The sequence below is a fragment of the Microcebus murinus genome, chromosome X, assembly GCF_040939455.1.
Source record: "Microcebus murinus isolate Inina chromosome X, M.murinus_Inina_mat1.0, whole genome shotgun sequence".
Lineage (NCBI taxonomy): Eukaryota > Metazoa > Chordata > Mammalia > Primates > Cheirogaleidae > Microcebus > Microcebus murinus.
Window position 1 is genome coordinate 79916385 of NC_134136.1, and position 18960 is coordinate 79935344.

Consider the following 18960-nt stretch of genomic DNA (forward strand, 5'->3'; position numbering starts at 1 on the left):
CCCTGTGCGCTGTGTAGACGCCACCTGTTTGCACCTCGACTCCCCTCTGCTTGGCTCTTCTTGGCACTTTGCAGGCAGCACAAGGGGGTGGGTGTGGTCCACGTGGGAGCTTCTCGAGCAGCACGGTTTGGAGCGGAGGCTGCCAGCCTGCCCGTGAGCTTGCCGGCCACGGGTGTCTCAATCGTTACTGTCAAATGAGGAAGCTCAAGGTCAGGAAGAGGAATTCGGGGGAAAAAGGGAAGGGCCCGGCATGAAACTCTGAAGCAAGCGCGGCCGCCGGGATGAGTGTGCTCGCTCACTTGCACAGGGCGGAGAGCGGCGGTGGTCGGTAGGGGAGGAGGCGGCTGGATGCAGGTGGCCTGCCGGGCCGAGGAGGGAAGGACAGGGAGCCGAGGACAGCGGGCGGACGGATGCCGTGGGGTAAGGCGCTTCCTTGCTTCTGTGGCCCTCCAGCATGCTGAGTCACGAGGGTGCGTCTTTCTGCTTGGTGGGGTCAGCGGGGACCTGAGGGTGGGACTTTGGAACCCCTGAGGGGACTGGCTCCGCACACGGATGTCACTCACGGGGTGGGGGGAGGTGTGTTACGGTCCCCGTCAGCCACGGCAAGGAGCCGGCTCGCACCGGGAGGGGACACCAGGCACCGTGACGTGTCCTCGTGTGTGGCCCAAATGCAGCAAGTGGGGGCCTCCCCTGGACCTCAGGGGGACCCCCCCTCCCGCCACGTCCCCCTCCCCCGGGGAGTCCCGCACATGGGCCAGCTGTGCCCGGCAGGGCACTTCAGAAATGAGACGTTTCAGACCGGGCGCAGTGGCTCACGCCTGTCATCCCAGCACTCTGAGAGGCTGAGGCGGGAGGGTCGCTCGAGGTCAGGAGTTCGAAACCAGCCTGAGCAAGAGCATGACCCCGTCTCTACTATAAATAGAAAGAAATTAATTGGCCAACTAATATGTATAGGGAAAAAAAAATTAGCCGGGCATGGTGGTGCATGCCTGTAGTCCTAGCTACTCGGGAGGCTGAGGCAGGAGGATCGCTTGAGCCTAGGAGTTTGAGGTTGCTGTGAGCTAGGCTGACGCCACGGAACTCTAGCCTGGGCAACAGAGTGAGGAAAGAAAAAGAAAGGAAGGAAGGAAGGAAGGAAGGAAGGAAGGAAGGAAGGAAGGAAGGAAGGAAGGAAGGAAGGAAGGAAGGAAGGAAGGAAGGAAGGAAGGAAGGAAGGAAGGAAGAAAGAAAGAAAGAAAGAAAGAAAGAAAGAAAGAAAGAAAGAAAGAAAGAAAGAAAGAAAGAAAGAAAGAAAGAAAGAAATTGAGACATTTCAGCTCTGGCCCGGATGGGTAAAAGCAAGGCCTGCTTTGGAGCCGGAGGTCGGGGGAATTTCCTGCATATGTCCCGCCCGAGAAGCTCACATGGAAACCGTTCAGCCTTTCCTTTAAATCTGAGGAGCCGCAGGAAGTCAGGCGTGCTCCGAGTCTGGCCAGCTACTGCAGGACGAGGAACTTGGCAGCTCCGACCTTAAGGGGAACCGGAGTCTGCAGAGACAGGGCAAGAAAACGGCAGGCTGTGGAAACTGAAAGAAGAGAAAGAGGGTGGGTTGTGCAAAAGGCCAGAATATGGCATGATTTTGCGTTTGCGTAAAACAGGTAACTCCACAGAGGCAGAAAGCAGATTAGCAGGCCGGGCGCGGTGGCTCACGCCTGTCATTCCGGCACCCTGGGAGGCCGAGGCGGGAGGATCGCTCGAGGTCAGGAGTTCTAGACAAGCCCGAGCAAGAGCGAGACCGTTGTCTCTACTAAAAATATAAAGAAATTAATTGGCCAACTAATATATATAGAAAATATTAGCTGGGCATGGTGGCGCATGCCTGTAGTCCCAGCACTCTGGGAGGCCGAGGCGGGAGGATCACTCAACGTCCGGAGTTTGAGACCAGCCTGAGCAAGAGTGAGACTCTGTCTCTACTAAAAATAGAAAGAAATTAATTGGCCAACTAAAAATATATAGAAAAAAATTAGCCAGGCGTGGTGGTGCATGCCTGTAGTCCCAGCTACTCAGGAAGCTGAGGCAGGAGGATCGCTTGGGCCCAGGAGTTGGAGGCCGCTGTGAGTGAGGCTGATGCCACGGCACTCTAGCCTGGGCAACAGAGTGAGACTGTGTCTCAAAAGAAAAAGAAAAAGAAAAAGAAAAAGAAAAAGAAAAAGAAAAAGGAAGAAAGGAAGGAAGGAAGGAAGGAAGGAAGGAAGGAAGGAAGGAAGGAAGGAAGGAAGGAAGGAAGGAAGGAAGGAAGGAAGGAAAGAAAAGAAAAGAAAAGAAAAGAAAAGAAAAGAAAAGAAAAGAAAAGAAAAGAAAAGAAAAGAAAAGAAAAGAAAAGAAAAGAAAAGAAAGCAGATTAGCGGGATTATTATGCATGCCTCCTTTGGGCTGTGGATGATGGGGTTGGTTTTTAGGGTTTTTCTTTTTCTTGTTTTTTTTGGGGGGTTTTTTTTAAGTGAAGTTTAAAGAAGCGTGTGGTTTTGGGCAGCCACAATGACAAGAAGGATCCCAGGATGGGCACTCGGTTCTGAGGAAGTGAAATGGGGAACCGTTAGAGCAAGTGTTTCGAGTCGAGGGTGGGCATCTGCGGGGACAGCTCCATGCCCGTCCCCGAAGCCGCGGGGAAGGGCGCCCGCCGGGAAGGGAGACGAGCTCGCGACAGGGCACTGCGGGGGGAGAGGGGCCTTTTCCTTCCCCTCGTCTGGGGTTCGCTGAGCCGGGGCCCTGGCGAGAGAGAGGAATGAGCATGGTGCGTGAGTGGGCGCCCCTCATGTACAGGGCAGGAGTTGCCCAGAGAAGAGTGAGTTGGGCTCAGAGCGGAGGCTCAGACTGAAGGCCCAGAGTGGAGGACTGAATGCCCTGCCTTCAGCTGGGGCGGAAAAGAAGGGAGCCCGAACGTCCAGCCATGGGGAGGCGATGGGGGGGGAAAATTGAGGCAGACACCAGCAAGGTTTGAGGTGTGGCGGGTTCGAGTCAGCCCCTTCTCCACGGGTTGCAGCCTGCGGCGAATTAGGGACGCCGGAATCCGGAATCCGGGGGCAGAGCGGGAGGCGATGTTTTGGAAGTGCAGGTTCCCTTGGCAGGTGCCGACGTCTCTTGCAAGAGACAGTGAATGCCGACTCTTGAGTTTGGATCCGTTCTCAAAATAGCCAGCTCAAAATAGTCCGCATGCCAACGGGGCATGTTTTGGGGCTGGTGTGTTCCGGTCTTGTGGTCACATGTCAGGGAGGCGTGTTCCGGTCTCATAGTCACCAGGGCGGCATGTTCTAGCCTCCCATAGTCGTACTTGGGGTGGAATAGTCTAGTCTCATCGTCGTACTTGGGGGTGACGTATTCCGCCCTCGTAGCCTCATTTGGGGTGGTGCCTTCTGGCCCCACAGTCACATTTGGGGCGCGGGGTTCTGGCCTCCTGTAAACCTCACAGCCCGGCCGGAAAGACAGGGAGAGGAGGTGCGGAAACCACAGCCGCCCCAAGGAGTCTCGCAGCCTGGCCCCCGGCCCACCCTGCCTGCCCGCTCCCTGCTGAGTGACAGCTGGGCTCCAAAGTGCCCGGGGCACTCACACACGTCAGGGACAATGTGGCAGGTGCATGCCACAAGGAGGGGAGGGTGAGCCACGCGGTGGTCAGGCCAAGGAAGCACCTTCCCCTGGAGCCTCCGGAGGGAGGGAGCTCGGCCCTGCCCACGCCGCGATCCCAGACGTCTGGTCTCCAGGACCGGGAGTAGAGGACAAATCCCTGTAGTTTTAAGCCCTCCGATCTGTGGTACTTCATCACGGCAGTCCCAGGACACTCACGAGCCAGCTCACAGTGGGAGAAGGAGTCGGACCCGAGAAGAACGCCAGTGCCCCAAACGCTGAACAGCCGAGCGGAGGGGGTAGCAGGACCCAGTGGGATTCTGCACCTGTCAGTCACGGGGGGGGGGGCGGGGCTTCATTGCATCTGCAGCCCGGGCTGCAACCAGGCACACCGAGGGTCTCTCGGTGGACTGCGGGAGCCCCCCCGACCCAGGGCAGAGCAAGGCTGGAAAGACGCAGACGAGGTCTGGGGGGAGCTGGACGCAGCGGGATCCAGCCCTCAGGAGGAGGAAGCTGGGCTCGTCCACGTTGCACACAGGTGGGCTCCAGGTGGGCGGGGAAGACCACACAGGTCTGGGCTGGTGGCTTTGATTTCCCCTTCCACAGCAAGTCAGGCTCCCTGCAGAGACTGACAGCTCAGAGAGGTGCAATGAGTGCAGGTGCATCAGCCCGAGGCGGGGGACGTGCAGTTCACCCAGGTGCGCTGCCTGCCCCAGGTGTGCACACCACAAGTTCACAGTTGGCCGCTGCAACGCTGAGGCGGATGTGGAGGAGATGAGGTCACAAGGGTCAAAGCCCACCAGGGCTGCTTGGGGAGGCCTCCCACCTAGAGACGTTCACACATGCCCTTAAAAAAAAACAAAAAACTGTAAGTCTGCATTTATTTATGTTTAGGGAGGGCAGTTTAATGTTTGCAGAAAAATCCAGCATTCCTATATATGCGCAGTTTGCTCTGTGGTTAGCACGTTGCCTTGATGTGCTACATTGTCGCAAGCACGGTGCAGCAGTGGGCTAGATTGTTGCGAGCATGGTGTGCAGGTGTGCTGCATTGCTGTAAGCATGATGTACTGCATTATTGCAAGCATGGTGCGCCAATGTGCTACGTTGTTGCAAGCATGGTGTGCCAGTGTACAACATTGTTGCAGGCACGTTGCACCAGTGCCTGCTGCATTGCTGCAAGCATGTTACACTGCTCTGCTACATTGTTGCAAGCACATTGCACTGGCATGCTGCTTTGTTGCAAGCATGCGGCACTGCTCTGCTACGTTGCTGCAAGCATGCGGCATCCGTGTGCTGCATTGCTGCAAGAATGTTGCACCGGTGCGATACATTGTTGCGAGCATGTTGCGCCGGTGTGCTACGTTGTTGCGAGCATGCTGTGCCCGTGTACTGCATTGCTGAAAAGCACAGTGCGCAGGTGTGCTACATTGTTGCGAGCATGCAGCACCAGTGTGCAACATTGTTGCAAGCATGCTGCACTGATGTGTTTGTTTCAAGCATGGTGAGCCGATGTGCAACATTGTTGCAAGCACGCTGTGCCCGTGTACTGCATTGCTGAAAAGCACAGTGCGCAGGTGTGCTACATTGTTGCGAGCATGCAGCACCAGTGTGCAACATTGTTGCAAGCATGCTGCACTGATGTGTTTGTTTCAAGCATGGTGAGCCGATGTGCAACATTGTTGCAAGCACGCTGTGCCGGTATACTGCATTGTTGAAAAGCACAGTGTGCAGGTGTGCTTCATTGTTGCAAACATGGTGCGACGGTGTGCAACATTGTTGCAAGCACGCTGTGCCCGAGTACTGCATTGCTGAAAAGCACAGTGCGCAGGTGTGCTACATTGTTGCGAGCATGCAGCACCGGTGTGTTTGTTTCAAGCATGGTGAGCCGATGTGCAACATTGTTGCAAGCATGCTGTGCCGGTATACTGCATTGTTGAAAAGCACAGAGTGCAGGTGTGCTTCATTGTTGCAAACATGGTGCGCTGGTGTGCTTCATTGTCGCAAGCATGGTGCACTGGTGTGCTACATTGTTGTGAGCACGTTGCACTCGCGTGCTGCTTTGTTGCAAGGACTGAGCCTATATTGATACAGTGTTACTAAGTAAAGGGTGAAGTTTACTTGCTGAGGTTTGCACTGGTTTTGTGCATTCCACGGGACTGTACAAATGCACAATGACCTGGACCCAGCCCTACAGTGTCACACAGCAGTTTCGCTGCTTCAAATGTCTTCCGTCCTCTGCCCGTTCATCCCTCCCGCCCCCTAATTCCTTGCAACCTCTCACCTCTTTCATCTCCATCATTTTTTCTCTTTTCCGGAATGTTCCCCATGTTGCAGTCACACAATCTGTAGCCTTTTTTTGCACACTGGCTTCTTTCATGCAGCAATATGAATTTTATACACTGACTGCCACACTAGAAAAAAATATATATATATTTTTCCCCTGGGACCACGGTGTTTTATTAAAGACAAACGATCCTTTCTAATTTGCTATTTTTTTCTTGTTTTCTGTGCGTCAGTTCTATGTACCGCAATCCACGTTTTTAGAATGAAATTGTCACTATTCATGGGGACAATAAGAACATCAGCAAGTAAGATTTCCACAAACCAGCAGCAGGGTTTCGCTTCACACAGACCTGGGGTGAAAAGCAGCCCGAGTTAAATACAACTCACGCGGCAGTCAGTGTGCTAAGGTTCCCCTGCGTTTTTTTAGGTGCTTACCCCTCTTATTTTTCCTCTTCCCTTTTTTCACTTACCCTTTTCCATTGTAACAAAACTCAAGTTAAACAAAAAACAAAAAACCTCAAAAAATAACAAAAAGCCCCGTTATTATTAAAACGGAAACCTTAACCATTATTTCTTATTCTGTTCTCCCCAAATCCACACTAATTATTAAGAGAAAGTGGAAGCAAAGAGAAACTAATCAGACCCATGGCAATTTGCCCAGAGCATATTCGGGTCAGCATTTTGTGTCACCCATGGAATTGAGGCCACCTGAACCAGGAATCAGCAAAGCTTCACGAAAGTTCACCATATTGAGACCCCAAAGACGTCCACATCCTAGTCCCATGTGGTAGACAGAATAACGTCCCCAGAGATGTCCACATCCTAATCCCACGTGGTAGACAGAATAATGTCCCCAGAGATGTCCACGTCCTAATCCCATGTGGTAGACAGAATAATGTCCCCAGAGATGTCCACGTCCTAATCTCATGTGGTAGACAGAATGATGTCCCCAGAGATGTCCACGTCCTAATCCCATGTGGGAGACAGAATAATGTCCCCAGAGATGTCCACGTCCTAACCCCATGTGGTAGACAGAATAACGTGCTCAGAGATGTCCACGTCCTAATCCCATGTGGTAGACAGAATAACGTCCCCAGACATGTCCACGTCCTAATCACATGTGGTAGACAGAATAACGTCCCTAGAGATGTCCACGTCCTAATCCCACGTGGGAGACAGAATAACGTCCCCAGAGATGTCCACGTCCTAATCCCACGTGGTAGACAGAATAATGTCCCCAGAGATGTCCATGTCCTAATCCCATGTGGTAGACAGAATAACGTCCCCAGAGATCTCCACGAGATGCTTCACAGATGGAAGTTTCCATGGACCCTCTGCAGCCATTGTTGGTCCCCCAGATGACAGCCACCCCCTGACCACCCCACTGGGTTTGTTTCTGCACGCCGTGTCCCCAGGGGAACTCTCTGTGGGGTCCCCTGGCTGCAGTGCCACGGCAGAGCTGATCATCTGTCTCAGCCTGTGCCGCTGTGTCCCTGCAGGACCATCCTGCCCCGTGGGCAGCCCCATGGTTCTCCTGGCCACGGCCCTTCTGCTGTCAATGCTGCTGGACCCGGCTCTCCTGCTGACTCCGGAGCCCCGGGGTGAGTGCGGGACGTGATTGGCGCTTCCCTGCGGCCCCCTCAGATGTCCGTCACGTGTGGGTGCGTGTCCCGCCCATGCTTGGGTCCAATTTCATTTCACCCCAACCTTCATGAGGGACCCGGTGAGCCCCGGGTGGCCCGCTGGAAGCCTCAGAGCTCCTGTTGTCCTCTCCCCATTCTCTCCCCATTTGGTGCTGAGAATGCCCATCCGCCCATTGTACAGATGGGGAAACTGAGGCTTGGAGACGGGAATGATTTCACCTAGCTAGTGACGGGGCTGGAGTCTAACCTGGGTCCCCACGGCGTTTTTCCGCTTCCGTCCCAAGCTGTCGCCACTCACTGCTAGAAGCAAAATGAGTTTCGTGGGCGTGGGGAGGAGGAGGAGGAGGGGGTCTCTGTCCACGGCGGGAGGGCCCTTGGGGGGGTGGGGGGCTCGGTGTGGGGGCGCGAGGTCTACACCGCATGCCGCCTGGCCTTTCTCCCTCGGGTCTCACATGGCGGGGACCAGGGCGGGTCTGTCTTGCCCTGGGGGGTTGAGTGGCAGCCCGGCGCGGGCAGGTTGTCCCCCGGGTGACGCGGGTTCTCCGTGGACTTGTCCCGGGTCCCCTGCGGAGACTCCCCGCGTCCGGCCCCGACCCCCACGCGCTGGCCGGCGGCCGGGCACAGGGGCTTCCTGACTGGCGGCCGCTCCCCGCAGGACCCCCGACCCCGGGGCCGGAGCCGGCCCTGCACGCCAGGTTCGACCCCCGGGCCATGCGGCTGGCCTGGGACTGCAGGGAGGACGCCACGGCCAGCAGGTGCGCGCTGACGCCCCGTGGGGGCGACCCCGTTGTGAAGAAGGTGAGCAGGTGCGTGCCCAGCCCCGCCTCCACGCGGCCCCGCCCAGGTGGAATGCCAGGAGGGCAGCCAAGGGGGGGGGCACACGGGTGGCGTTTGGGGACGCGCAGGGCAGGGGTGGGGACTCTGGGGGGAGGGTGGCATTTGGGGACACGCAGGGCAGGGGTGGGAACTCTGGGGGAAGGGTGGCGTTTGGGGACACCCAGGGTGGGGGTGGGGACTCTGGGGGGAGGCAGGGCCAGCTAGCATGGGGGGGACGGGGTCCGTCTCCCTGGGGCGCCAGCGCAGTGTGGCCTAACGGGACAGGGAGCCTTAGTTACAGAAAAAACTCAAATCATTTTCTAAAAAGCAAAGGGTGGGTGGGACTTTTTTTGTATTTACATATAAAGGATTAAGTGTGTATAAGGGGGAAAAAAGAATACCTGTTATCTTTATTGGAATTCCCTCCAATATCCGTGGAGGAGCAGGGGAGTGGGGTGGCCTCTGTCACTGTGTCCCCCGCCCTGTGGACTCAGTGTCAGCACATGGGGGGGAGGGGGAGAGAGAGGCGGAGAGGGAAGAGAGGCCGGGAGGAGGGGGAGAGGGAGGGAGGGGGAGAGGGAGGGGAGGAGGGAGGGGAGGTGGAAGAGGAAGAGGGAGAGGAGGAGGGAGGGGGACAGGAGGAGGGAGGGGAGGAGGGTTGGGAGGAGGGAGGGGACAGGAGGAGAGAGGGGAGGAGGGAGGGGACAGGAGGAGGGAGGGGAGGAGGGTTTGGAGGAGGGAGGGGACAGAAGGAGGGAGGGGAGGAGGGTTGGGAGGAGGGAGGGGAGAAGGAAGAGGAGGGGGGACGGGAGAAGGGAGGGGGGATGGGAGGAGGAAGGGGAGAGGAGGAGGAGAGGAGGGAGAGAGGAGGAGAGAGACGCAGTGATGGGTAGACACACACAGCACAGGCACAGAGCGACGCAGGGACCACCCGGCCCGGCTCTCGGGCTCTCAGGACTCAGGCCCCGGGGCAGGCGAAGGCCCCAGGCGCCCACAGCGGGGAGCAGCCCCTGCACCCTGGGGCGTCCGCAGCCTCATAGCCAGCAGGGCCGGCCGAGCCGTGGGGGAGGCAGGACCCCAGCCGGGCCTCCAGGAAGGGACGAGTGGCCGCGGCCGGGCGGGGAGAGAGGCAGGGGCAGCAGGGCCCCGCAGGCGCCCGAAACCTCCCAGCGTTTCCAGGGCCGACTTTGAGGGGAGGGAACATCCGGCAACAGCCGTCAGGGAAGACATCAGTGTTCCCGTGTGACTGTCGAACTTGGGGACCCCTCGAGGCCGGTGTCACTTAGAGAAACTGCCCCCTTCCGCCTGTGCGGAGTGACACAGCCTTCTGTTTGTTCGTCCCACGTGAGAGGGTCCAAACGGTAGACTTACTCACATCATAGGTGTTGACTGTAGTCCCAGCCTCTCGGGAGGCCGAGGGAGGAGGATGGCTGCAGCCCCAGGAGTTTGAGACCAGCCTGGGCAGCATAGCAAGACCCCGTCTCTACAACACACAAAAATTAGCTGGCGTGATGCGGGTGCACCTATAATCCTAGCACTTTGGGAGGCTGAGGTGGGAGGATTGCTTGAGGACAGGTGTTTGACTCTTGCCTGGACAATATATCGAGACCCCGTCTCTACAAAAAAAATGTTAAAAAATTAGCCGGGCATCGTGGTGCATGGTGGTGCACGCCGGTAGTCCCAGCTACTCGGGAGGCTGAGGCAGGAGGATCGCTTGAGCCCGGGAGTCGGAGGCCGCGGCGAGCTGTGATGACGCCACGGCACTCCAGCCCGGGCGGGAGACACAGGAAGGGTCTGCGTCAAAAGCAAGAGCGGGTTCCCCTGTGTCTCGGTCTCCTTATGAAATAACCCAGGAGGCTGCAACGTTTTCTAGCCCAGGAAGCAGGAATGCTGGTGCAACTTTGAGGACACGTCTCTGCATCGGGGCGTCCTGCTGGAAGTCCAAGTCAACACCAGCCAGCGCTCCTTTCGGGAGAAAGTGCTCTACACCAACCCAGGTAGCGGAGGCAGCGGAGGCTGGGGGCGTGGGGGACCCCTTGGGACGGTCCCTGCGACCTCCAGCCAGCGCCAATCACCGCGGGGTGACAGATATTTAGCCTCTGCCTCCCCCCAGGGGCGGAGGGCACCGCGGCCCGCAACTTCTCCTGCGTCATCTACGACGTGGACTTCATGAACTGCACCTGGGCCAGGGGTCCCGCCGCCCCCGCCGACGTCCAGTACTTTCTCTACATCCGAGACTCCAGGTGAGCGCCCGCCCGTCCGAGTGCGCGGCCACCGGGAAGGCAGGGAAGGGCGCGCGAACAGGGCTCTTCTTCTTCTTCTTCTCCCTCTCGTTCTCCTTCTCCTCCTCCTCCTCCTTCTCCTCCTTCATCTTCTTGGTCTTCGTCTTCTCCTCCTTCTCCTCCTCCTTCTTCTCCTCCTCCTCCTCTTCCTCTTGTTCTTCTTCTTTCTCCTCCTCCTCCTTCTCATTCTCCTCCTCCTCCTCCTCCTTCTCCTCCTCCTCCTCCTTCTCTCCTTCTCCTCCTCCTCCTTCTCTCCTCCTCGTTCTCCTCCCCTCCTTCTCCTCCTCCTCCTCCTTCTTCTCCTCCTCATCCTCCTCCTTCTCCTCCTCCTCCTCCTCCTTCTCCTCCTCCTCCTTCTCCTCCTCCTTCTCCTCCTCCTTCTTCTCCTCCTTCTCCTCCTCCTCCTTCTCCTTCTCCTCCTCCTTCTCCTCCTCCTTCTCCTCCTCCTTCTCCTCCTCCTCTTCCTCCTTCTCTTCCTCCTTCTTCTGCTCTTTCTCTTCCTCCTCCTTCTTCTACTCCTCCTCCTTCTTCTCCTCCTTCTCCTCCTCCTTCTCCTCCTCCTTCTTCTCCTCCTCCTCCTTCTCCTCCTCCTCCTCCTCCTTCTCCTCCTCCTTCTTCTCCTCCTTCTCCTCCTTCTCCTCCTCCTTCTCCTCCTCCTTCTTCTGCTCTTTCTCTTCCTCCTCCTTCTTCTACTCCTCCTCCTTCTCCTCCTCCTTCTTCTCCTTCTCCTCCTCCTCCTTCTCCTTCTCCTCCTTCTCTTTCTCCTCCTTCTCCTCCTCCTTCTCCTCCTTCCCCTCCTCCTTCCCCTCCTCCTTCTCCTCCTCCTTCTCCTCCTCCTTCTCTTCCTCCCCCTCCTCCTCCTTCTCCTTCTCCTCCTTCTCTTTCTCCTCCTTCTCCTTCTCCTTCCCCTCCTCCTTCTCCTCCTCCTTCTCCTCCTCCCTCTCCTTCTCCTCCTCCTCCTCCTTCTTCTCCTCCTTCTCCTCCCCCTCCTTCTCCTTCTCCTCCTTCTCTTTCTCCTCCTTCTCCTCCTCCTTCTCTCCTCTTCCTTCTCCTCCTCCTCCTCCTCCTCCTTCTTTTTCTTCTTTTCCTTCACCTTCTCCTCCTCCTCCTCCTCCACCTTCTCCTCCTCCTCCTCCACCTTCTCCTCCTCCTCTTCCTTCTCATCTTTCTCATCCTTCTTCTCCTCCTTCTCCTCCTCCTCCTCCTTCTCCTCCTCCTCCTCCTCCTCCTCCTTCTCATCCTTCTTCTCCTTCTCCTTCTTCTCCTTCTCCTTCTTCTTCATTGCGTCTCTGAACACTCCGGGCTCTTGCAGGAGAAAACAGGAGCGGGAATGCCCTCGCTACACGCCACACCTGGGCACCCACCTGGGCTGCCACCTGCGAAACCTCTCGGGCCTGACGTTCCGCAACTACTTCCTGCTCAACGGCAGCAGCCGCGCCACCGCGAGGATCCAGTTCCTCGACTCGATTCTGTCCACGAAGGAGATTGGTGAGCACGGCACCTGGGGTCTCCCTGGGGGTTTTCAGTCGAGCAGAATTGGCGTGGAAATCCGTGCAAGTTTCCTACACTGCCCTGTGCAAAAAATCAGCGCAGTTCCACCCTCCGTAATATGCTGAAATATTAAAAAAAAAAAAATTAGAAAAATGGAGATATCTGCACCCCCACGTTCATGGCGGCGCTATTCACAACAGCCAAGACACGGAATGCCCCTGGGTGTCCGTGAACAGGTGACACGCGCACAGAGAACATGCCACACGTGCACAAGGGGAACACTAGGCAGCCATAGAAAAGCATGAAATCCCGTCATTTGCGGGCGCCCGGATGGAACACGAGGACGTCACGGGACGGGAAATAGGCCAGGCTCGGAAAGACACATTTTGCGTGTTTTAGGCCACGCGTTATTATATGGGAGCTTCAAAAAAGTGGATCTCGTGGCAGTAAAATGCAGAATTTGTTACACAGTTTCGAGCGGCTTCAAGGAGCACGTTGGATGTTCCCAACACAAAGTCGTGGCAGACGTTTGAGTCGGCGGCTGGGGCGGTTACCCAGGTCTGATCACCACGCCTCAATACGCATCCAAACGTCACTCGCCGTGTGCCACATAAATAGCTACGGTCATCGTGTGCCAGTTTAAACACATAAAATGTAACCATCTTTAGAAAATAAAAAATAAGAAAGCCAAACGAAGGCAGACATGCACGCAGTGTATGCAGATGGGATGTGAGGTGCCCCAGCGAGACAAGTCTCACACCAACCAGTCGTCCAAGCACACCTAGGACTTCCCTCCTTCCCTCCCTACTTCCTTCCCTCCCTACTTCCTTCCTTCCCTCCCTCCTTCCCTCCTTCCTTCTTTCCCTCCTACCTTCCTTTCCTCCTTCCTTCCCTCCCTCCTTCCTTCCCTCCCTCCTTCCTTCCTTCCTTCCTTCCTTCCTTCCTTCCTTCCTTCCTTTCCTCCCTCCCTCCCTTCCTTTCCTCCCTCCCTCCCTCCTTCCTTCCTTCCTTCCTTCCTTCCTTCCTTCCTTCCTTCCTTCCTTTGCTCCCTCCCTCCCTTCCTTTCCTCCCTCCCTCCCTCCTTCCTTCCTTCCTTCCTTCCTTCCTTCCTTCCTTCCTTCCTTATTCCCTCCTTCTTTCCCTCCTTCCCTCCCTCCCTCCCACCTACCTTCCTTCCTTCCTTCCTTCCTTCCTTCCTTCCTTCCTTCCTTCCTTCCTTTCCCTCCCTCCCTCCTTCCTTCCCTCCCTCCCTCCTTCCCTCCCTTCCTCCTTCCTTCCTTCCCTCCTTCTTTCCCTCCTTCCTTGCTTCCCTCCTTCCCTCCCTCCCACCTTCCTTCCTTCCCTCCCTCCCTCATTCCTTCCCTCCCATCTTCCTTCCTTCCCTCCCTCCCTCCTTCCTTTCCTCCTTCCTTCTTCCCCTTCTTCCTTACCTCCTTCCTTCCCTCCCTCCTTCCCTCCCTCCTTCCTTTCCTCCTTCCTTCTTCCCCTTCTTCCTTACCTCCTTCCTTCCCTCCCTCCTTCCTTTCCTCCTTCCTTCTTCCCCTTCTTCCTTACCTCCCTCCTTCCTTTCCTCCTTCCTTCTTCCCCTTCTTCCTTACCTCCTTCCTTCCCTCCCTCCCTCCCTCCCTCCTTCCTTCCTTCCTTCCTTCCCTCCTTCCTTCCTTCCCTCCTTCCCTCCCTTCTTCCTTCCTTCCTTCCTTCCCTCCCTCCCTCCCTCCCTCCCTCCCTCCTTCCTTCCTTCCTTCCCTTCTTCCTTCCTTCCTTCCTTCCCTCCTTCCTTCCTTCCTTTCCTCCCTCCTTCCTTCCTTCCTTCCTTCCTTCCTTCCTTCCTTCCTTCCTTCCTTCCTTCCTTCCCTCCTTCCCTCCTTCCCTTTCTCCTTCTCTTCTTCCTTCCTCCCTCCCTCCCCCTCCCTCCTGCGTGTGCAGGGTGTGGGGAGCCCAGGTGTGGGCAGGTCGGGGCCCACAGACCCGGGCCCTGCTCAGGGCGTGCCTGTGTCTGTCGCAGAGCGCTACGGCCCCCCAGCCAATGTCAGCATCAGCTGCAACGCCACCAGCTGCCTCATCCGCTGGGACACGCCGCGCACACGGCGGGCACTGTCGCACCGCGAGTTCCAGTACCAGCTGGACGTCCAGAGGAAGGTGAGCCGGCGGCCGCCCACGCTTCGCGCCAGACACAGGTGCTGGTCACACCCGGGCGGCCGGGAGACACGGGATGAGGACAGCGGGAGACACGGGACGGGACAGCGGGAGACACGGGATGAGGATAGCGGGAGACACGGGACGGGACAGCGGGAGACACGGGACGAGGACAGCGGGAGACACGGGGAGAGGACAGCGGGAGACACGGGACGGGACAGCGTGAGACACGGGACGAGGACAGCGGGAGACACGGGATGAGGACAGCCGGGAGACACGGGACGAGGACAGCCGGGAGACACGGGGAGAGGACAGCGTGAGACACGGGACGAGGACAGCCGGGAGACACGGGGAGAGGACAGCGTGAGACACGGGATGAGGACAGTGGGAGACACGGGATGAGGACAGCCGGGAGACACGGGATGAGGACAGTGGGAGACACGGGATGAGGACAGCCGGGAGACACGGGATGAGGACAGTGGGAGACACGGGATGAGGACAGCCGGGAGACACGGGATGAGGACAGCCGGGAGACACGGGGAGAGGACAGCGTGAGACACGGGACGAGGACAGCCGGGAGACACGGGGAGAGGACAGCGTGAGACACGGGATGAGGACAGTGGGAGACACGGGATGAGGACAGCCGGGAGACACGGGATGAGGACAGCCGGGAGACACGGGATGAGGACAGCCGGGAGACACGGGGAGAGGACAGCGTGAGACACGGGACGAGGACAGCGTGAGACACGGGACGAGGACAGCGGGAGACACGGGATGAGGACAGCCGGGAGACACGGGACGAGGACAGCCGGGAGACACGGGGAGAGGACAGCGTGAGACACGGGACGAGGACAGCCGGGAGACACGGGGAGAGGACAGCGTGAGACACGGGATGAGGACAGTGGGAGACACGGGATGAGGACAGCCGGGAGACACGGGATGAGGACAGTGGGAGACACGGGATGAGGACAGCCAGGAGACACGGGATGAGGACAGCCAGGAGACACGGGATGAGGACAGCCGGGAGACACGGGGAGAGGACAGCGTGAGACACGGGACGAGGACAGCCGGGAGACACGGGGAGAGGACAGCGTGAGACACGGGATGAGGACAGTGGGAGACACGGGATGAGGACAGCCGGGAGACACGGGATGAGGACAGCCGGGAGACACGGGATGAGGACAGCCGGGAGACACGGGGAGAGGACAGCGTGAGACACGGGACGAGGACAGCCGGGAGACACGGGGAGAGGACAGCGTGAGACACGGGATGAGGACAGTGGGAGACACGGGATGAGGACAGCCGGGAGACACGGGATGAGGACAGCCGGGAGACACGGGATGAGGACAGCCGGGAGACACGGGGAGAGGACAGACACACTGACACACACACACTCTGCCACACACTCACACACACACACACTCTCACACACTGACACACTCACACATAATCACACACACACTGAAACACATTCACACACTCACCCACACTCACACACACTGTCACACACTGACACACTCATAATCACACACACACTCACCCACACTCACCCACGCACACTCACCCACACACTCACACACTCACACACTCACACACAGTCACACTCACACACACTCACACACACTCTCACAGACACACACAGACACTCTCACACACACTCAGTCACACACACTCACACTCAGACTCACTCACACACACTCAGTCACACACACACTCAGACTCACACACACTCACACTCAGACTCACTCACACACACTCACACACACTGACACACTCCACACCCACACTCACATTCACACACACTCGCACACATACACTGACACAGTCACACACACTCACCCACACTCACACACACTGACACACTCACACATTCACACACTCACCCACACTCACACACACACAAACATGCACACACACTCACACACACATTCTCACATGCACTCACTCACACACACTCACACACTCACACACAGACTCACACACTCAGACTCACCCAGTCACACACACACACACTCACACACTCAGTCACACTCACACACAGACTCACACACACTCACATACTCAGACAGACAAACACACACACTCACACTCACACACACTCACCTACACACAGACTCACACACTCATACTCAGACTCACCCAGTCACACACACACACACACTCACACACTCAGTCACACTCACACATACAGACTCACACACACTCACACACACTCACATACTCAGACAAACACATACACACTCACACTCACACACACTCACACTCATATACACACTCACACACATTCACACACACTCACACTCACAGACACACTCACACACACTCACACACACTCATACACACACTCACACTCACACACTCACACACTCATACACACACACTCACACTCACAGACACACACACACTCACACACACTCACACTCACAGACACACTCACAGACACACTCACACACACTCACACACTCATACACACACTCACACACACTCACACTCACAGACACACTCACACACACTCACACTCACACACACTCACACACTCACACACTCATACACACTCACACACTCACACTCACAGACACACACACTCACACACACTCACACACTCATACACACACTCACACACTCACACTCACAGACACACACACACTCACACACACTCATACACACACTCACACTCACAGACACACTCACACACACTCACACACTCATACACACACTCACACTCATACACACACTCACACACACTCACACTCATACACACACTCACAGACACACTCACACACACTCACACACTCATACACACACTCACACACACTCATACACACACTCACACTCACACACTCACACACTCATACACACACACTCACACTCACAGACACACACACTCACACACACTCACACTCACAGACACACTCACAGACACACTCACACACACTCACACACTCATACACACACTCACACACACTCACACTCACAGACACACTCACACACACTCACACTCACACACACTCACACACTCACACACTCATACACACTCACACACTCACACTCACAGACACACACACTCACACACACTCACACACTCATACACACACTCACACACTCACACTCACAGACACACACACACTCACACACACTCATACACACACTCACACTCACAGACACACTCACACACACTCACACACTCATACACACACTCACACTCACACACACACTCACACACACACAGGGCAGCGCAGTTGGACCCTCTGACAACCCTCAGACAGGGAAACGTGACCGATCTCTCTCTCTCTCTCTCTCCCTCAGAGCGCCCCGCCCGGCGGCAGGAGCCCCCTGGTAAGTTCCGCCCCGACCCCGTCGCCGCCCTCCCATTGAGTGCTCTGGGGATGCCACGACTCGGACATGGCGGGACCCAGAACCCCGGGCGTCCGTGTCCGAGTGGTGGGGTCCCTGTGCACACCCTGGCGGGTCCGCTCTGGGCGTCAACGCTCACGTCCCGACTGTCGCAGGGCCGTGCGTCCCTCTCGTCTGTGTCGCCTCGGCAAATGCTCCAGTGCTGAATGCTTTAGATCGGGCTCTCCTCTCTCACGCCCCTAAGTCGGAACCTAAGGTGCGCTTGTGCGGCATTTTACAAGCCTGCCGGCGCGCCCTGACCCTCGGTGTGCTCTTCCCTCAAAGCCGTTAGCTGGACTTGGGGAATCTCCATACCTTCGTGTCTTCGTCCATCTCTGGGTCTGTGCATACTGTTCTTGCTCCCGAGCAGTCTCTACGGCCATATACCGTGTTTCCCCAAAATAAGACCTGCCCATAACATAAGCCATGGCGGGATGTCTAAGCAGGTGTGCCATAGAAGCCCCAACCCGAAAATCAGCCCTGGTGACGGGCGTGGCTATGAAAATCTGCCCGGGTGATGGGCGTGGCTATGGAAATCAGCCCTAGTGGTGGGCGTGGCTATGAAAATCAGCCCCAGTGGTGGGCGTGGCTATGAAAATCAGCCCTAGTGATGGGCATGCCTATGAAAATCAGCCCTACTGATGGGTGTGGCTATGAAAATCAGCCCTGGTGGTGGGCGTGGCTATGAAAAATCAGCCCTAGTGACGGGCGTGGCTGTGAAAATCAGCCCTAGTGGTGGGCGTGGCTATGAAAATCAGCCCTAGTGGTGGGCGTGGCTATGAAAATCAGCCCTAGTGGTGGGCGTGGCTATGAAAATCAGCCCTGGTGATGGGCGTGGCTATGAAAATCAGCCCTGGTGGTGGGCGTGGCTATGAAAATCAGTCCTAGTGATGGGCATGGCTATGAAAATCAGCCCTAGTGGTGGGCATGGCTATGAAAATCAGCCCTAGTGGTGGGCGTGGCTATGAAAATCAGCCCTAGTGGTGGGCGTGGCTATGAAAATCAGCCCTAGTGGTGGGCGTGGCTATGAAAATCAGCCCTGATGGTGGGCGTGGCTATGAAAATCAGCCCTAGTGATGGGCGTGGCTATGAAAATCAGCCCTGGTGGTGGGCGTGGCTATGAAAATCAGTCCTAGTGATGGGCATGGCTATGAAAATCAGCCCTAGTGGTGGGCATGGCTATGAAAATCAGCCCTAGTGGTGGGCGTGGCTATGAAAATCAGCCCTAGTGGTGGGCGTGGCTATGAAAATCAGCCCTAGTGGTGGGCGTGGCTATGAAAATCAGCCCTGGTGATGGGCGTGGCTGTGAAAATCAG

The 18960-nt window shown here is 56.8% G+C and overlaps 1 protein-coding gene across 2 annotated transcripts in view; it reads left to right on the forward strand.

Moving 5' to 3' along the window:
* Positions 1-230: 230 nt before the first annotated feature.
* CSF2RA (colony stimulating factor 2 receptor subunit alpha) overlaps positions 231-18960 on the forward strand; it is a 30084-nt gene continuing 11354 nt past the window's right edge. Inside the window, exons 1-8 of one of the 2 annotated variants that reach the window (XM_012763654.3) lie at positions 231-420; positions 7383-7484; positions 8182-8324; positions 10216-10339; positions 10456-10585; positions 11937-12112; positions 14121-14254; positions 17558-17587. In XM_012763654.3, coding sequence (XP_012619108.2) covers positions 411-420; positions 7383-7484; positions 8182-8324; positions 10216-10339; positions 10456-10585; positions 11937-12112; positions 14121-14254; positions 17558-17587 — 849 coding nt within the window. In that variant the 5' untranslated portion in view covers positions 231-410. Of the gene's footprint in view, positions 421-7382; positions 7485-8181; positions 8333-10215; positions 10340-10455; positions 10586-11936; positions 12113-14120; positions 14255-17557; positions 17588-18960 lie in introns of both variants that reach the window. The other variant, XM_012763652.3, reaches the window with a different exon arrangement.